The sequence below is a fragment of the Erigeron canadensis genome, chromosome 2 (assembly GCF_010389155.1).
Source record: "Erigeron canadensis isolate Cc75 chromosome 2, C_canadensis_v1, whole genome shotgun sequence".
In the NCBI taxonomy this organism is placed as follows: Eukaryota; Viridiplantae; Streptophyta; class Magnoliopsida; order Asterales; family Asteraceae; genus Erigeron; species Erigeron canadensis.
In genome coordinates this window covers 29,720,167-29,741,152 of record NC_057762.1, presented here as the reverse complement: position 1 = coordinate 29,741,152, position 20,986 = coordinate 29,720,167, and the positions used below count along the sequence as shown (strand labels likewise).

Sequence of the window (20,986 nt, the reverse complement as noted above, 5' to 3'; positions counted from 1 at the left end):
TAATCGAGATTTTACGTTTCCGGCGAAAAACGGTTTTCCGGTCACCGTTTTTTGGAGCTCTAGTTCAAGTTTAGCACCTGAGATGCAAGTAATGAGATGTACTCTATTGTTTAAAGAATAATAATAGTTATTGGTTATATGAATTTTGAACAATGCATAATTTTTTACTGCATAATGTTAATTTATGGTTTGGAAAATGAGCTAATATGAAATATTTATAACACATGTACTATATTTACATTGCATATATCTTTATTCAACCATTTGCTTCATCAACAAATTTGCGAAAAATACAAGAAAAAACGAAAGAACCTTTGAAGATGCATAACAGGAACAGAACTCATTTCAAGATTGGTAAGATTGAAGAGTTATTTCACCAGCTCCTTAGATATTAGATAGCGAAAAGCAAAATCATGAGGAGCCCATTCGAGCTTTTCTCTTAGTTTTGCTAAATGATGTTTCTTGATGGTTTTCTTGAATTTTTCTGGTAAACAAAGTTGGATCATTTCAATCACGCCGACTGAACATAATACTGAATCTTTTGCAAAGCTTTCGACGATTTTTGCATGATTTTCATTTTTTGTCCCTCACGTAGTTTCATTTTTCACTTTTCGTCCCTTGGTGTACGTGTGAAATGACGGATGTGCCCTCACGTGTTTGGCACGAGCGCTCGTTAACGGCCATTTTTTAACGCCGTGTGGCCAAGGGATGATGATTGAAAAAAGCTGCCAATTTAAGGTCAAAATTGTAATTTTTTTACTTCAGGGACGGAAAGTGCAAAACGTTTCTGTAGTTTTTATATGCTTTGGATAAGATGTAACGCGGTGGAAAAAGATAAATGGAAAAAGAAAGTTTCTGTAGTTTTTATATGCTTTGGATAAGATGTAACGCGGTGGCTGTCGGTGGTGGGCGACGGTTGATTGTCAACTACAGAGGGCAGTCTAGGATGGTGTGAGGTAGATGCTAAAACGACGGTGACGGGAGTGCAATGGTGAGTTGAAGCAATAATGAAGATGGTGTGAGGTTGCCGGAGAGTGGAGAAAGGCGGCCGCCGGAGATGATGATGACTGAAGATGGTGGGGCAAGGGACCTAACGGAGAAAGGATAATTATTTGAAGGACTTTTACGAAAATTCCACAGACAGGTTTGTTTAAGGAACATTTGAATTACTCGTATTATTATTTTTTTTTTTTTTGAATTTCAATTCCTTTCTTCCTGTTTTTTACCAAACACAATTTTATTTACTTTTTAACGACACAAATAACAGCGGTGATAAAACAAAGTACAGTAATTGTTTTTTAAACCTCTCAATTCATTGCACATAAAACATTTACACTCCTACTACCACGTGTCCCTTCCCCAAATAAATTTCTCCCTCCCGCCCATATATATCACGCATATCTAACATTCTAAAATTACATTCCAAATTCTCACACTCATCCTAAATTTACGCTCACACACATTCCTTCAGGTAGTATCTTACATAATCATCACATTTTCGAATAATATAGTTTACTGTTTAAGTTCGAATTATAATCTGTAAATTGTTCTCGTTTTGTATTTTTGCAGAGATTCCTTCGCTAAATCTTCTCACTAATCACAATTAAGGTCAGAATTATTTATTTTTGTATAATAATCATCATGTTTTAATTTTACTTATTTTTTTCAGAAATTGTTTGATTTGTGGTTACGAGCTGAATTTGATAAATGATTATTTCATTTAATTATTTAGTCTGAATTTAGTTTTGAGATATGGATCCTAAGATAATTATTTAGTCATAATCATTCTCATGTAACGTATATGTGTATAATCATGATCATGTTTTTTACTTACGTTTTTAAAAAAAAATTAGAAATGGTTTGATTTGTGGTTACAAGCTGAATTTGATAAATGATTATTTGATTTAGTTTTTTAGTCTGAATTATTTGTGATTTATTGATTCAGTTTTAAGCTATATTATTAAGTGATATTTTTGATCTATTGATGTTATAAATTTGAATTATAGATTTCATAAGCTAGTGTGATTTTGTAGCTGCAGTTATAGATCTGTTAAATTGATTTTAGGTTGTACTTTGAAATGTTAGTTAAGTTTTGCTTAGATTTTGTGATAACCGAGTTATACATGACTTCGTGAATTCTGATTCCGAAATGGATCTGTTCATATACAAATAATTACTGTAATTAGTTTTATTACTTCAATTTGTGATATAATTACGAATTTGATATGTAGATATATATGTTCATGTATGTATAGGCAGGATGATGATTGCTATAGTGTTTGTGATTAGGTTATATCGTGTATATGTGTAGTTGAGCTATAATTAATTTGTTATCGAACTTCAAATTTACTTCCTTAATTAATTGATTAATTTTGTGTTCACTTCATTAATTTATTGAGATCTCATTGATCTGTTGTTCCGTTTTAGTAACTTGATTTATTAATTTGTAAATGTAGGATGATATTTGAGGATACACCTGAATTGGACACCCTATATCTGTTTTTGAGTGACACCGTGCTTTCCGATGACGTCAAAGTCAAAGGAGATGTTAGTGTGTATCTAAGTAAGTCTGCAGTTACGTATGAATCATCAATGCTTAATCATATACAAATTATGAAAAATAATAAATTGTTATATGTTTCCTTTTGTGTAGACTCATTGACCCATCATGATAAAGACTCCGTTCTACAAATGAGGAATCAAAATATCTATTGGAATGACAAGGTAAACTATATTATAAAAACATATATTTTACTGAGTTATTAATGTTTTTAACTTATAATTTTTTTGTTTTAGGTCAATGAATATCTCAGATCAAATATTAATGAGGACAATGAAGAGATAAGCTTTTTGTTCGACAAGAGGGATGATATTGTCTTTGTCATTAGCTGTTTGGAAGATATGCATCCCCAGTTTAATCTCAGGTAATTTACTGTAACTTCAGAATACATTGGTAAACCACAAATATTCACAATATGATTATTAAGAATTCCACTGTCTTTTCATTATCATATGCTTGTGAACTGCGATCTCGACGTTTTTGTTCTTGTCCCCTGTCTTTTCGTTATTATATGTAGCCTGAACTTCAGCATTACAAGTCTTCAAGTTTGTGTTCCCTACTAAAATAAAGTACGCGGTTGCAAATTATAAGTGATACAGAGAAAACAATAATGAAATGATTGAATGTTGATTCTTGATTAGAAACAATAGGAGAGGTGCAAATTTATATATGAGGTTACATGCTACCATAGAAAAAGATTGAGCTATCTAAATATGGACACGATAACTATTGTGGGGATTGGTTGACATGCCTCCGCAAGATGGACGCACAATTTGTGAGACCAATCTTGGAGATTAGAAGTTGGAACTGAGGTCGAAGTAATAGTTTGGTTAGGATGTCTGCCAACTGGTCATCACCTGCTATGTGCTTTACACTATAGGATCCTTCTTGAACTGACAAAATGAAAATCTAATGCTAAATGTTTTATGCGGGAATGGAAAACTGGATTTGCCATATAGGTGGTTGCACTTAAGTTATCACAGTAAATGACTGGAACCATAGCTAACTTGAAACCTAGTTCTGTGTGCAAGTTGTTTAACCATTGAACTTCTGTGGTTGTCGATGTACGGCCCGGAATTCTGCTTCAGTAGAGCTTCGGGCAAGAGTGGTTTGTCTTTTGGAAATCCAGGAAATCATATTAGATCCAAGATAGACAATAAAACCTGTTGTGCTACAACAGTTATCCTTGTCACCTGCCCAATCCGCGTCGGTAAAGACATGTAGATTAGGCGGAGAGTTATGGCGTAACAATCGGCCATGATGAGAGGAGCCATGTAAATATCGTAGCAACCTCTTTAAGGCTTGCCAATGTTGTAAACCAGGTGCATGCATAAATTATGATAACCTGTTTACAGTAAAGGCAACATCTGGTCTTGTGATGGAGAGGTATTGTAAAGCACCTACTATGGCCCTGTATTCAGTTGGATCTTTATATGGGGTACCTCTAGTTGTCGGAGGGTCCATTTATGAGAGGCAGCAAGGGATAGAATGAGCTGAAGGGTGGCTGGTTTGAGGGCGGGACTAGAAGTTTCTAGATAATTAATGTTGGGTCGTTGAGTGAACCTTTTGGCGACTAAACATGCTTTGAGGCGTTCAACAGAACCGTCTGGCTTGTCTTTTGTTCGAAAGACCCATTTTGAGCCAACAAGGTGAGAGGCTAAACCTGGTGGAACGAGTGTGCATGTTTTGTTCCGTTTCAGGGCGTCGAATTCAAGTTGCATGGCTTGACGCCATGACGGGTGTTTGAGTGCTTGAGCTATGGTTGCAGGCTCAGCGAGTACAGTGGAGGTAGTCGTGTAGAGATGGTTGTCAGAATTATGATATCGTGAATTTGGTTTTGGGTTTTGTCTGGTGGTCGGCTTATGGTTATTCGGGGGTTGAGAGGGTGTGGCTGAAGAATCAGACGTAAGTTGTCATAAAGGGGTTGACGTATGTGTAGTATGCGGGTTGGTAGCAGATGTTGTAGGGCAGGGAGTGATGGGCGAGGACGAGGTTATTAGGGTAGGGAGTGAAGGATGTGATTGGCAAGTTATGGTTTGGTCGATGTGAGTGGAATCCAAATCGGTCATGGATTGGGTAGTGGTGGGGTTATTTGAGACAGTAGGTTGATTTTGGTTAGGCGTGGTGATTGAAATAGTGATGGGGACCCAAACAGAAAGGTTAATGGTAGATGTAGAATGAGAGGTGGTAAGTTGTTGAAATGGAAAATCTTTTTCAACAAAGATTACATTTCTGGAGGTATACACCTTATATGTGGTGGGGTCAAGAGTGTAATAAGCACTCTGGGTAGGGGAGTAGCCAACAAAAATACAAGGAGTGGATTTATTATGTAGTTTGTTAGGGGAATATGGTCTAAGCCATGGGTAGCATAGGTTTTGGCTAGAGTTTCCCAGGCTGCTTGGAATGAAGAAGAACCAGTAACTATTGGAGCAAAATGCCATAAGCTTGAATTCTTTTAATAGGTAAGCATAAACCCATTTAACCCATAGTGTTGACCTTTTAGTGAGAATACTTCGTATATAAGCAGGTATAAGAGACTTCACATCTCCAATGCGTCGAATACCTAGCCCTCCTTTATAATTTCTGATTTCCAAGACCTATGATTAAACTTACTTATTCGAGCCATGCCCCCATGGAAACAGCCTTATCTTTTACCTTAGATTTAGGGAGACACATTGATTTCCAAGACACCTACGATTTAGCTTTAATTAGAGGAACCAGATTATGTATGCTAGAACGGTCTCTTCCATATTAGGAATCTCTATGCAATCCTCATCCTTTATTGACACAAACTTCTTAACAACAAAAGACTCAGACTTGAGATTGATTTACCAGAGTCAATATCAGCATAAGGTTTCGTACGTTTCTCGTTATCATGTTTTGAATTTGTGACATGAATATTATGGCCAAAGTCTCCACGCTCCTTCTGCTCCTTTTGTTTGCTATTGAACCTAACCCCATCCGCTTAAATGTGAAAAAATTCCCCATCTAATCTGTGCGTAAGTCGTTGCTTATTAGTTACCCTGTTGAAGCAAATAAATCCAAGCTTACCCCTATTTTTGATAATTTATTGGGGATAAGGATATCCAGGACCGTTCCCCATTTTGAACAACTATTCCATACATCGGCCTTCCATGTTCAATTGGATAAATTTATTGATGTGGACATACCTTCCACAATTTTCACATCAGGATGTAAATTTTACCATTACCACTAAAACTTCCTGGAGATGCCGATGATACTGATCTTGTTCTTCTATTCCCTGAAACGTTATGTGAATTATAAATAGCTATTATGTTATTTTGCGTATGTGATGGATTTGGGTTTTTAGTGATTTGGGGTGATCTCTGGTTTTGTAGAATGAAGTATACATCATTGTAAAAATTAATGGAAATTTTGGGTTATTTTTTATTGATAACAGTTGCATATAATCAGTAATGAGATGCGATATTAAATACGAGAAGAAAAGTTTATATCTTTTCATTGCTATTTGTTATTATTAACAAATGTTCATGTTTCATTCAGGGATAAACCACTTCCACCATTTGTTTTTGTGAAGAAGGATGAAGTCGAGCAGCTATCTGCTGAAATCCGTGATAGTAATAATCGTCACATGTTACTCCTCAAGAAGGTGAATACAATTGAAAAGTAATATGTACATATTGATCAAATTAACCAACAATATATATATATACCTACACGGAAATTCTTATATAATCAGATATGAGATAGAGTCATAGTAATGCAGATCAATATACATACATACACAGAACAAGCAAAGAAATTATATATATATATATATATATTCACCTTATCAAATAGCAACTATAAGAAAAGATATATTTGTGGTTATCACATATGTACACGCAGGTATCCTTTCACCCCTTTCTTTTAATATCATAATCCAATGAATTTGTGGTGCTTTCACTGCTGCCTGCTATAGAGTCTTGTTGATGATAAACAAAAAACAGGGGTTGGGAATTTTGGGTTAAATTGATTTGTGGTTATATATATAACATATGTATATGTATATATATGTATAGTATAATATAAGCTGGTTATGAACACATTGTATGTGACTTTGTGTACTATTGTTCTTTGACTTTTTGTTTTTATTTATCTTCATTTTAAATGACTTGGCATGCCAACATGGCAAGGAGGTCTAAAGACAAAAACTAACAATATTTCCTATATTTAGAAGATGGAATCATTTTGATAATCAAAATCTAAATAGCTTTGGGTTAAAAAATTACTTGGATTTAACTTATACGGTTTCCTTCTATCTATATTTTTTTTTTCAGGAATGGGAGGAACGTTACGAAGATGACTTTTGGCAGTCTCTGAAAGCAAACTTGGATAAGGTAATACGAGTAATGATTAATATGGACCTCTTCAAAAACTTTAAAGCTAGCTTTTTTTTGGACCTCTCATCAGAGATGTTCTTAGAATTAGTAGAGATAAACAAATATATAAACATATATAGATAGATGATTTGGTGACAGGTTAATTTACAAAATTTAAAAATGATCAGGTGGTCAACTTGGAGGAAAGCTCCATGTATTGGTATGCACCAAAGCCTGACATGGATCCATATGAATACATGGACTGTGAATGTACAGCGTAAGCATTCTAATTTGTTGATTTATATAGTTTTTGTTGGAATGCTTGATGTGTATATATGGGTCAAAAAGGGATCATTTAGTTCGGGTGGTCAACAGTAGCCTTGGTAGTTTCTATCTACCGAATATTAATATAGTGGAATTGGAATGGGGGTTGGAGTTGACCGATTTTAGAGTAGGGGGAAACGTTGGCAGAGCATTAGCACAAGAGGCAGTATTTTATTAGTTTCATATGTTCTTTTGTCTTATATACGCGTTTTTTCTTGTAGTGGGACCTGACCAACTTACTGTTTCTTTGTAAGCCCACTAAAAAATCGACTGGTTGCCCTTGAGTATGTTTTTCTCAGGTAATTACTCTATATTAATTGTATACACAATTATAGTAACTCCTCAGTATATTTTGTTTATTTTTATTTATTTATTATTTATTATTGTTACTCACTATTTTGTAGGAAGCAGGAGAAAGAATGTGAGATGACCGATGAGGATTTATGGTACTGATACGCCATAATACCTATTGAGGATTTTAAGAAATATATGAACATACATACTCAATTACTACTATATACTAATAAGAAACGAAGTCAGGATTTCACGTTGAGGGGGATTCAACCGTATTTTTTCCCGATCGTTGTATACAATATAATGTGAAAGACATAATCATTTCATAAAATGTTAGTAAAATAGAATTTTTTTTACGATGGTTTACTTTTATGGACTAAATGTAAAGGTTTTACTTAAATTGTCATGGCTAGAAATCATACATTTATAGATTGGAGGTGACTGACTTCAAAAAAACCTTTATATTAGTTGGCTATAAACTAACTTTGCAATGGAAAACATAAATGATTGGCGGGGGCTAAGCACCCCCTAGTCCTCCTACTAGCTCCAACCCTGATACTAATCACTCTGCATATATCATATATGGTGTCCAAACATATATACTTACTACTACTATACTGTATGTGCATGAATACCTAGCTAGATACGTTTGAGGTGGCCGGTTTATTGGGGGCCATGTTTACTCTAGTACTAAACAGGTACTAAAGTAAGCAATTCATGTAATTTTCATGCATGGTGAGTACAATTCATCGATCTATCTTCTATACTCTTATGATAAGATGGCTAGAAAAAGTTTTTCTAATATACGTTTAATTAATTAAACCTTTTGTAATATTTAAATATAGAAGTCATGTGACTAATTATATATATTTGATGTTGTTACCGGAAAATGAACAATTTAATTATTAGCTAGCTAGCTAGATGATTGAAGAAAAAAATAAACCCAAACCAAACCAAACTGTAATAATAATACGATAACTAATTCGAAAATAATTTTGCCTTGAAGGTAATACTCGATCAGATAATGAAATTATACGATGAAGATCGAAAATATTACTCCGTAACTTTTTGTCTAGTTGCAAGACAATAAAAAATCATGTTTGCCAATTTAGCAGCTCGTTTCAATCGACATAAAAGATGATCGTTAACTAAATATCACAATTGTTGTTGGGTGCAGTTATATGTCAAAAGAAAAATAAAGACAAACAAAACTGTTGTAATAATGCCATAACTAATTCGAAGGAATGATCAATAATCGATCGATGATATCAAGCTGCCAGAACATAGATCAGATGGTGAAAGACGGGTCTGTTCATATTCTATGGCATGTTTTTGCCATACATGGTGGTTATCATCCGTTGACTCAAATTCATATACATCTCGTTCGAATGAATCTTTCAACAAGTCGCGGATTATCAACTTCTTTGTCTTATTATTCCGCAAAATAATTTTTCCCTCATCAAAAATACACATAGCTAGCATGGAACTTTTGATAATAAGGCGCTTCATTCCTCCTACGTAATGATGTCAAGCAACTGTTGGAATGTGTTTCCCAAATACCTTGTTTGTGCATTACCAATAACTTATAGAATTCGGGATAACCGTCCATGTTATTGCACGTAACGCAGCAAAGGCGTCCTTTTATTGTGCCCAAAACATCAAACGCTATATGATCTTTGTCTGGAACTTCTATCTCCGAAAACATCATCTCCTTAACATCTAGAGCTAGTATCAACTTCTTGGCTCGTTTGTGTATTAGCGTAGAGGGCAAATAGGCGGAATATCCATTCCTGTGTGCAATAATCCAATACAAAGATCCGTTTACAAACGTGCCAGCATACGTAAAAAACTCAGAATCAGGCATTCGTCGTTTGAGTGTGCCCCATGATTTGTTTTTAACGCTAAATACATTCCAATATAATGAACGAGGTTGGGTATTTTTGTTCTTCTTCTTCTTGAGGTAAGTTACTCGTCCGGCTATCACAATCTTTAAATCATCTTGCTGGGTTACACCATCATGACCAAATCCAAACGCGATTGGGTACTCGGAGTAATATTTAGCTGATGGTGGTGTTGGAATCACAGGAAGTAGGATCGAAATAAACAAGAATAAAAATAAGCAACAATGAGTCAAAAGTTTGCTGTATTATTAAACTTAGCAAAAGGCTTTATGGGTTACAGCAATTTCGACGGATAATTGAGAAAGCAAACAAACATTACTTTAAATACTAGAGTACTAGATATCTATCACAACTGATCAACTAAAAAATAGCACCAATATCATGGAGATCGTGCAACGTTCAAAAACAGCCCACGTCCTCCTTTAGAATCGGTCTTATTCCATGCAGCGAAACTCAAATAAAACTGGGTCAATTCTTAATTTCCACATCAGATTAGCCACGTCATCCTTCAGGTGGTACCAAATTAGGTGGTAAGTCGGGAACTTTATCGTACTCTTTAGTCAACGGGTTGTATAATAACGTTATACCAAACTTAAATTGGGCGGTAGTTTTAATGTTTTTAACATCTAAAAGAAGAATCCCATTGAACCTTCCACCAACCTCGACTTCTTTACCTTGACAAGGAGAATGATGAGGCATCATCCGATACCCACCGGTTACGCATTTGTCTATAACTCGACAAATTTTGCTTGGGTGAAAAATCTTCTCATATGATCTCAAGTCATTGAATTTAGGATCTAAAATCAGACGGTTCCGATGTTTAGATACGCATCTGAAACGCGATAAAAATTTTCTAGGCAGTCGAACAAGTATGTTGTTGAGAATGTCATCGGAGATATACAAAGTCGATCTTTGTAATTTGTATGCCATCTGAACATGAAGTTGGCGAACATGAATGAAACACACGGATATTATATATGAGGTATACACACTATATATAGAGAAAAAAAATAAATAGACTTGTCCTTCATTCAAATTAGGAAAATTTACATATATACCCTACTGAAAGACAAAATTACATCATCCAAAGTGCAAATTTTTAATTACAATACTTCTAAATTAGCATGCATGCTTTGGATAAATATGTAATTACGTTTTGGGTGTCGAATTAATTAGTATAAGCAAATAACAAAGAACAATTTGTTTTTTTTTACCGGTCGCGTTAAACTAGTTTTATATGTCAAAAGGGGTGTCAATTACGCTGATAATTAATATGTTCCTACACCTAAGTCATAAAGTGTATATGTACATTGAAAGTAACCCAACAAGCATAATTAACATTAACCTTAGTCCTTGAAACCGATGGGCCTTACTATTATACTTTTTTTTTTAAAGGTAACTTTTATTGACATACACCTCGACAAATTGTCAAGGCAACCGATTACAATATACAACAACTTTACATCAATTTAAATATACACCAATCATGCCAACTAATGCTCACGTTCTTCTTACGGTTCCTATACCAGAGATACCCCAACGATCTAACGTTTTGGAAAATAGACTCCACTGTGACAACCGTCACCTAAGCGTTCGTCTGACTATACTTTTCCGTTTGTAGAAGGTCATTAACTATCAATTTAAGTCTTTAGACGTGTGGCTATATGGATTAGAGTATGAATAAGACAAGACATGTTTATTGAGCACTAGTGCCTTTAACTTTTTAAGACTTGGAGCAAATGATTGAGGAAGACTAGTTGCCTCATAGAAATGCCAAATAAAGTTAAAATGAACTTTCAAAACATTAAGCGAATCAACGGATATCATTTACGTTTGCCGTATATGGCGTCGTTTTAATTAATTAAACGAGTCAATAACAGAAAAACGTATTGATTTTGTTTTGGTCATAACTTTCAAACCGTAACTCCGTTTTTGACGATTCAAGCAGCCATTTTTTCGTAAAAGAGTCTATTTTACAGATTTTGGTTGAGGTCGACCTTGTTGAGGTCGAATTGGTCGAGGTCGACCTGGTTGAGTTCGACCATGGTTGAACTCAACCATATACATGCCTATATAAACTTGATCTTTCATTCCATCAAAAGGGTTTACACACATAAGATTTCTCTCTAAGGTTTTCTTTGAAAAACACCCTTTTTCATCACAAAAATCTAGATTTCATAGACAAGAAGAGAAAAGAGTTTGTCTTTCAAATCCTCTCTTAAATCATTATCTCGATTTCGGTTCTAAACGCTTTCAATCAATCAAGGCTTCAATTTTTGATCAAGAAACAAGTGAATATTATCATTCTCTTCATCAAAAACTTGTGTAAGTTCTGTTCTTAATCTCTCCAATTTGTTTTTATATGTATATATATGTTTACTCTTTCGGTTCTTATCAAAAGCTAAGCGAATCATGTCTTTGATTGTTGATTGTGCAATTTCGGTTACAATTGTGTGTAAGAATCGAATTGAACCTTGATTAAGGCTTTGATTTGATACATTATGCACTCATGTAATTTGGATTTTGTGCAACTACAAGAATTGAAGATATCATTTACTTGGCTAAAAGACTCTAAAACTAGTCGATTCCGTATCCAAGATTAAGGTTGTGCAATTGTCGATCACATGATGTATGAAATTGGTCAAACTTCACCCTTTTTGTACTGATTTGTGACACTTTTGTGCAATCAAGACTCATGGGTATGAAATGGCTAGCCTTAGATCTCATTATTTTAACAAAATCGCGTCAAAATCGTTCGTTTTGCTCAAATCGCGTATGAATCCGAACCCGGCCAGTTCTAGCTCGACCTAGGCTGGTCTAGCTCGACCTAGGAAGGTCTAGCTCGACCTCTACCTGGTCTAGCTTGACCTCTGGTGGTCTAGGTTGACCCTCTGTTGACTTTTGTCGCTTAAACGACTCGTAAGGTTCCTAGTTTGACCCGAAATGACTTGTTTCAACTCTCGGACCTTTAAGACTTGGAAAAGAATCATTTTGACCTCTGTCCAGATCGAACTAGACCTGCCATGGTCGAGTTCAACCTCTTCCCTACTCATATAGTCGATTTCATTAGCCTATCGTGTCCATACGCGCTTATTCGGTTCTTAAACTTGACTAGTTTTCTCAAAAGGTGTAGTTTTGGTCCAATTGGCTAACATATGAATCAAAGATTTTAAAATAACATATTTGGGCTTTAGTTGGAATGGTTGAGCTTAACCTCTACTCGTTTCAGCTTCGTAAGCTTTTCGGTTAAAATCTCCGGTTTCATCTAGTTTTGATTAAAATTCGAGTGAAACTTATTTTGAACTATAAAATGATTTCAAATGAGGTTATATTGCTATAATAATGTGTTTGAAATTAATAGAGGACTTTGTTGTCAAATCCAGACTCTTGTTCGGTTTATTCGAATTTTGTCAAACGTCATTTTAGAAGTTAAATAAAGACATGTGCACTTAAAGACATTTCTAATAGGCTAAGACTTAAGACCAAAGACTTTCATTGTGACTTGTCATGTATTATTGGTAGGTGTTGATTGTCGTGGACTTTGATTGTGCTTGTCGTGCTCGTCCGTTATACTTTCAGGTGAGTTTCGTAGCCCCTCTTTTTACAAGTTTGGGGTGGAAAGTATACTTATTTTTCAAACAGTTTTGTCGATTCTTGTTTATGTTCAATATGGAGCCTGTGCGTATAGAGTTACTTGTGCCATTTGACGTGCTTGATTTTGTTTATATGTGTGTGATTTATGTGTTTATTGTTGTGATTTATGGTTTGGACGTGCTTATTGTATGAGTTTGAGACTTGGACTAAGGCAGGTACCGTAAGGCCGGACTTTGATGCATTGAGACTTTGAGACATTGAGACTTTGAGACATTGAGTCTTCGAGACATCGAGACTTTGAGACATGAGACATAAGGCATGAGACTTTGGACATATTATGGCGTAACTCTGCTCATTATGTATTGAACTAATACTTGTTTAGACTTTAAAGAATCGACAAAAGACTTATTTCTTTGACTAGACTTTTTAACTAAAACCTACGAACTCACCAACCTTTGTGTTGACACGTTTTAGTATGCTTTTCAGGTACTCAGGCTATTCAGGGATAAGGACTTTCATGCTAGGACTGGACTTTAAAGACTAGAGCTCCTTACTTTTGTTAGACTTTAAGGCTGCATGCCTTGGTTTATTCCTTTTATGGATGTACTTGTAATAAGCTTTCCTAACATTGTCATGACTTTGAACTCATGTTTTGGGAATATATTCATTATATTCTATTTCATATAGCAGTATCTATGTAATCCCATGTCGTGCTGTACTTTTCATGATACCTCATGTTTCCGCCAACGGTGGGGTGTTACATCCACATTGACGTCTTCATTTGAAAAATGCTTTCCGTTTCTAGCTTTCCAAATACACCAACAAGCCACCATTATAATTCCTTTCAGCGCCTTCCTTTCCTTCTTGCCAAGACCCACATGATCATGGATCTCCACTAAATCGTGTATGGAGAAAATAAAGAACGGATGTGCCTTGCACCAAAGGCTGACCTTGTGCCAAATCAGAGTAGCCACGCCACAGCTACAAAACAGGTGGGCAGAAGATTCAAAACTTACTATTATACTAACTACCAAGTTTCTGAAAATTAGGTCTCCGGGGAATAACTAATTTTTAACATTGAGAATTAGATGTCAATGCGACAATGCTCAAGGTATGTTATTTATTATTATAAGGGGATAAGTATCTTAAAATGTAAAAAACTTTGGACGAATGTCTATAGTAGGAAAAATAACTAAAGTCGTGTGTATTGTATGTAAACAACTCGAAATAATGTTTATTGTATGTAAAAAAGCATACGTGACAACCATTTATAGGTGCCACTTGTTAGATTTTAATTGGTTGGAAACATTTTCTTACATACAATAAACATTATTTCAAGTTGTTTACATACAATACACACGACTTTATTATTTCTTACTATATATAGACATTCGTCCAAAGTTTAAAACATTCTAAGATACTTATCCCTATTATAAGTTCCGTCAACTTAATACATATAAATTTAACATAGATAACGATATATATAAGTATCAATCTCGTACTAAATATGATTATAACACGTACGTGGTTTGACTAAAACCCTTTGAAATGGTGTAACCAAGAGTTTTTTATTCAAACCATCAATAAAAAATTTTAATCCTATATATACATGTCATAATCATATTAAACATGTAATAATCATGAGTTAATACACTTAAAAATAAAGAAAATGACAAGGGTCGTCATTAATACCTTATTACACGCATAAAAATCACCCTGAATTTTCGCATTACAAGGTACAACTTTTAACAAAACCCTAAAAATAAATCATGAATAGCATATAATAAAATAATATAAATGATATATTAATAATATCGATGATTACCTTTTATTATTGTGAATTGACCAAAGAAGTGATTTTAGAACGCAATAAACAAATTAGGTTTTACATTAAAAACCCTCTATTATCCCATACACAATTCGTCCAATAATAAATAAACAAAACCTTTTAGTATGTTTTGTTTTGTCTGCTAGAATCGCAAATCACAAAACCAAACTAAAACCAATTGTTTGTTTCTTTACTAGATTATTGACCCGCGTAATATGTGAGTAGACATATATATTTAATAACATGTTATCATTTCATGACAACATATCATTTGATATAAATTAAAAATTTAATAATTATTTGATTTTATGTACATATATTTGATTTTTTTATATAAGATGAGCTATTTGATTCTAAATAAGAAAAATCATATAAATAAATTTTTTTAATTGTATTATTTATTCTTTTATTTGATATAATGTAATCAAAATTAAGAGTTAAGTTTGAAACTTAAAATAAAAATACAAAGTCAACATTTATAATTCCATGGTATATAAAATACAAAGTCAATATTAGAGCTATTTGATTTGATGAAATTTGAAATTAACTTAGCCTTAAATTATATGTTATAGATACGTAATTACGTATATATGTGTATATATATATATATTATAGTTTCAGTTGATATATGAATAACGTAAAGTTAAACTTTACAATTTATATTTTATAGATAAATTTTACTCTTTTAAAACCTTTTCTAAATTTCGCCAGGGGTGTTTCACTAAACCTGCTATGCGGGGCCCCGGGGGAGTCTACTCCAAGGTCTCGAGTTCGAGCCTTGGTAGGTTCTCCTTGACTTTATTTTCCAATTAAGGATGTGGTATGGTGAGAAAGACTATTTAAGATCCGCTTAGTGGGAGACCCTTTCATTGTGCGATTAACACACATCATACACGTCTGAGGTAAAATTCACTTGTCAAAAATTCTCTAAATTTATATATATTTATTATCATATAATAATATTATATAAATATAAAAAGTTATATTTTGTTCATATAAAGTAGAAAGACTGATGTTGTGTTTGACCAATTTTAAAGTTAACGATGAATCATCATTTTGATATTAACGTTGTAACTAAAATTTGAAATTCATCTAATCATCATTGTTAATTTAAGAGGCTTTTATTTATAAATGATATCATCTTCTACCTAAGTTTGAGTTAAGTCTGACTTTAAACTCTTTATATTATGGATTGTATGAACTATTTTGTTCAAACCCTCTCTTTAACTATCATTCGAAATTTTTGTGAAAAGTTTATTGTTAAAAAATTTCAAATTCAAGTTTTAAAATATATTTTTTAAGAGCTCAGTCTACAATTTTTTTAATTCTTTATTTTGATATATTATAATGCCTTAGCCCGAACTCCAAAATAATTATCACTGTGATTCTTAACCATAATCATTTATTCTTTTTGATTTCTTACTAAGCCATGATTTGTTTGTATCCTTCAACTATATTGTTGGTATATTTAGTCTTTTTGTGTTATTTTTTAATAAATTGTAGCGCATAATCTATATTAATTGATGTACAAATAAATTCTTTTTATTAGTTACAATTTTGTAAATCTTTACCGTTCAAACAATAAATGTATAAAAATAAATAAAATACAAATGATATTAATAGATTGAAAAGAAATAATGCATGACAATGATAGTAACAGATTAAAAAGAATTAACGTATAAATATACATTAAAAAATAGCAATTATTATTATTTTATCCTTTAAGTTTGAATCTATATATTGTCTAAACTATAAAGTAGAATGACTAACGTTGTGTTTGATCAATTATAGAGTCAATGATGATAACATCATTTTGATTTAAGCGAGGTAATTTACACTATTAATCTCTTATCTTTTAAAATATATCTCTACTACCCCTTTAGATCATTTACATTTACATCAACCTCCACCACTCGATACCACCACCATCACCAATAGTTGTGACATCACCACTTGTCGCTGACACCATTAGAACGCCATAACAATCACCACCGCCGCATCGCACAATTACCGTGCTTTAAAAATGAAAACTCATCTAATGGTCATTGTTTTCCATTATATAATTTAAGACTCTCTTGTATATAGATGATGACATCTTTCACTTAAGTTTAAGTTAAGTCAATTTTAAGCCTTCCATATCCAAGAACTATATGAATTATTTTATTCAAAGCCTTTCTTATTAACTATCATTCAAAATTCATGATTTCTTGATATCTTTTTTATTATTATTATTTTAGTATATATTGTAGCATATAGTTTATATGAATTTATATTAAAAAAAGTTATTTTATTAGTTATTATTTTGAAAAACTTTACCATTTAAACAATATATGTATAGAGATAAAATATAATAAAATAAAATACAAATGATAGTATTAGTCTATTAGATTAAAAGAGATAATGCATGATAATGATAATAATATATTCAAAAGAATTAGTTTTTTTTTTCGTGAATATACATTAAAAATAGCTATTACTATTAGTTTATCTTTAAAGTTTAAATAGCATATTCTAAATTAATATTTGATAACAATGATAGAGCTATAAATATTAGCTATGTTAACAAAAAGAGAAAAAAACAACTTAAAACTTTGTGTTTTATATAAAATAGATAGATACCCTACATTTTTGTGTTACTTGTTATATGCATAACATTTAGTAGTTAAAAATAGTCATTTTTTTTATATTAGCCAATTAAACTATTGATAGATAAAAATCATTATAAAAGTTCAATGCTATTATAATTTTTTTAACGATAAACTTAGGCTCAACGACATGTTTTTTCATAAACCAATTAGTGTTTTCATTCATGTGAGCATTTTGCTCACATCAGGATTTAAACTCAAGTTTACTTAGTCCTTGGTTTCATATTCAGGACTATAATAAATCAATTTAATAATCTTCAACAGAATGATGCTATAAATCTCCATTAAAGTTGTTATTATTTTGTAGTTGAACAAAAGCAAGGTCACGCAAAATAAACATATTAAGTTTCCATAATATAATTAATAATTATAAATAAAACCTTGTTGAAATATGATTTTGTATATAAATATCTTAAAAATGTTTTGTATTAAAAAATGGTTAGTAGGATTAAATATTATATTAAAAAATGGTTAGTAGGATTAAATATTATATATATATATATTTGTATAATGATGATATAGAATAAAATATAGATTTTTTTAACACCTAAATAAAATATATTGGTTAATGAAAAATGATAATTTTAATATTTGAAAAAGTTTTCTTTTAACTGTAGATGGTACGATATATTTATTATTTTGTTATATAACAACAATGTAAAATTAAATATAATTTTCTTTAGTGTAATAATAAAATTTTCAAAAGAACATTATCTTTTTAATTTTATAAAAAATCGAGTTATTAAATTAAACTATAATAACTAACTATCAAATAGATCAACATAATATGACAATGACCAAAGTCATTAAATATTTTCCTCGCTTGTTTTAAAATAATTATTCATAATAAAAAGCACACTCAATTATAGAATTATATAATCATAATACATATAATTATTAGATGATAATTTACCGTTAAATTTAGAAAAGACAATATATATGTGTGAAAAAAAATGAGGGCCATTAAAATTTAACATAATAGACATGCAGTAATATAGTTAATTAAATTAATTGAGCACTATTTAGATAAATAAAAGTGAAAATGTAACACTATTTTGAAATGGATAAAGTGTTATATTTTTTTATTTAAAAACAATAATATGTTTGTGTTGGTAATGCTTAGTCATAAAAATTTAGTGGTTATCCATTATAAAGGATTAAAGTTAGTTAGTTAGTGTATCCAGACCGGTTAATACAAGAACTATAAATAAGGGACCAAAATCCCCTATAGAAAATACAGTCGCTTATAATTAGTCATGATGATTCCATTGAAAATTTTGTGAGGATTGGGTGAACGGATATGTGCTTTTAATTTAATATTTAAAATGTTTTTGATACTTTATTAATATAATAACATAATGATAGAAAAGTATATTTTCTCCATTTGTATAAAATCAAAAATCAAATTGTAAACTTTAAACTATAATATGTATTTATCTAATAAAGCCACATTAAATTCGTAATAAAGTTTACATAAACTAAGTCATCATACTCTGAATATTTAAGTTCCGTTATATATATAGATTTAATTTAATATAATTCATGATTTATTTACTAATTAAACATTATAAAATTGTTAATACCCAAATTATGATTTTAATCGGTGAAGTGATTTACTTCCCACCTCAATTAAGACACTTAAAACAACAAAGCTACAAAGCATACACTTCTGGTAGTGTTTGATTTTTGTTAATGGTAGTTTTGTTAAAAGTAGTCCACATATATTTTGATTTTGGACATTATTTGAGATATTAAATTTGACAACATTAAATTTGGTAGTATATAAGTTTCGTTCATGATTGTTTTGCAAATATGTTTGAAAACTTCCAAATTTAAAAAGAGCTTAGGTATCTTTTAATTTATTTTAAATTTTTTTATTTTTGTAAGTGATATATTTAGACAAATCATATAAAGTATAAGTATTAATATTGTCATTTAAGAAAAATGAAATAATTAAATTTAATCTAAGGGTTATAAATCAAAGTTGAACCTCATCTAAGGGTTCCTATTTGTTTAGGATTGAATTTAGTACCTTGTTATATATATATTGGTAGATTATTAGTGAATTTTTGGGCTTTTTATATTTTGTCATTTCCAACCGAGAGAAAAAACGAAAGAGTTATTATATTTTGATTAATTGGTTAGGGTTTATTTTATTCTATAAGGTATATAAAGGGTATGGATTTAATAAATACATTATGGAAAAAATAAAAATATTTTTTTCATTCTAATAACCTTATTCACCTCCATTTGTTAAACTTTATTGAAATATTCATATTTGTCAACAAAATCAAATCAATTAATTAACTTTATTGCCTCTATCTATAACCAAGTCAATTTTGTTTTTTGAAAAGCTTAACCAAACAAATTTCGTTTTTTGAAAAGTTTAACCAAACAAAATTTGTTTTTTTAAAAGTTTAATCAAACTAATTTGTGACTAATATATATTAGGCTAAATGTAGCAAACTAACATTTAAAGTATTGTTGTTTATATTAATTCGGTTGTAAATTCTCTTGATGAATTCAGTTTTAGCTTTGAATCCTAAGGGACAAATCCCAACTAATGACATGTTATGCAATGTAGATAGAACTTGTATGGAGTTTATGCAATATTGCAATGAAGATGAACATGGCAAATGTCACCGAAGATGATCGGTGGTGATTACATTCGTCCATGAAGATGATAGGAGACCCTTTCATATGTAAGCCTGCTTTTAATAACCATTGGTAATTGTTAATCTAGTGGTTGAGATTATCCAATTTTGATGGTTTCTTTTTAATACAACTCTCATTATTAAATAACCCTTGCATATACAAAACAGGCTAGCTGGCTGGCTAACGTTTCAATTGACATAAGATTAGATGATCTATTGTTAACAAAAAAAAGTAAAACCAAATTGTACTTATTCAATGATTTCACCACTTACCATAACTAATTCAAAGGGATGATATGATCATATCAAACTAGTTCAGACGGTGAAACCCAGCTCGGCTCATATTCTATGGCTTGTGTTTTCCAAACTTGAATATAATCATCATAATATCTCGACTCAAATCCATATACATCGCGGCCTTCATCATCTGAATAATCTTTCAGCAAGTCGCGGATTATAAACTTCCTAGTCCTCTTATTCCTAATAATAATTTTTCCTTCATCGAAAATACACATATCATGAAGCCTAGCTTCCAAAATAAGGCCACTCACCAGTCGAGCAATGATGTACGTGTTTCCCAAACACCGACCTTGTTTGTTCAATACCAATAACTTATAGATATGAAATCACGCCAGTCTATGACGTCCCTACATGTAACGCAACAAAGGCGCGCGTCCTTTTATAGGTGGTAGGTCGGGAACTTTATTGTACACTACCCTATATATATAGTCAATGGATTGTATAAAATTATATCAACCATATAATTAATGGTTATTATTATTTGGGTTTTCAAGAGTTAAAAGAAGAATACCATTGAACGTTCCACCAACCATGCACGTACGA

At 31.8% G+C, this 20,986-nt stretch overlaps 1 protein-coding gene across 3 annotated transcripts; it reads left to right on the top strand.

Annotated features, from left to right (window-relative positions):
• Positions 1 to 744: 744 nt before the first annotated feature.
• LOC122590003 lies at positions 745 to 7,880 on the top strand. 3 transcript variants are annotated; one of them, XM_043762340.1, is made up of 10 exons: positions 745 to 1,144; positions 1,570 to 1,608; positions 2,457 to 2,563; positions 2,654 to 2,724; positions 2,797 to 2,924; positions 6,086 to 6,191; positions 6,862 to 6,921; positions 7,092 to 7,180; positions 7,449 to 7,526; positions 7,639 to 7,880. In XM_043762340.1, the coding sequence occupies exons 3-9, from the start codon at positions 2,458 to 2,460 to the stop codon at positions 7,456 to 7,458; spliced, it is 570 nt and encodes a 189-aa protein (XP_043618275.1). In that variant the 5' UTR covers positions 745 to 1,144; positions 1,570 to 1,608; position 2,457; the 3' UTR covers positions 7,459 to 7,526; positions 7,639 to 7,880. The 3 variants fall into 3 exon arrangements, with proteins under 3 accessions (XP_043618275.1, XP_043618274.1, XP_043618276.1); XM_043762339.1 differs by having other exon boundaries at positions 7,632 to 7,880; XM_043762341.1 differs by lacking the exons at positions 745 to 1,144; positions 2,457 to 2,563 and having other exon boundaries at positions 1,592 to 1,608; positions 7,632 to 7,880.
• Positions 7,881 to 20,986: the final 13,106 nt, after the last annotated feature.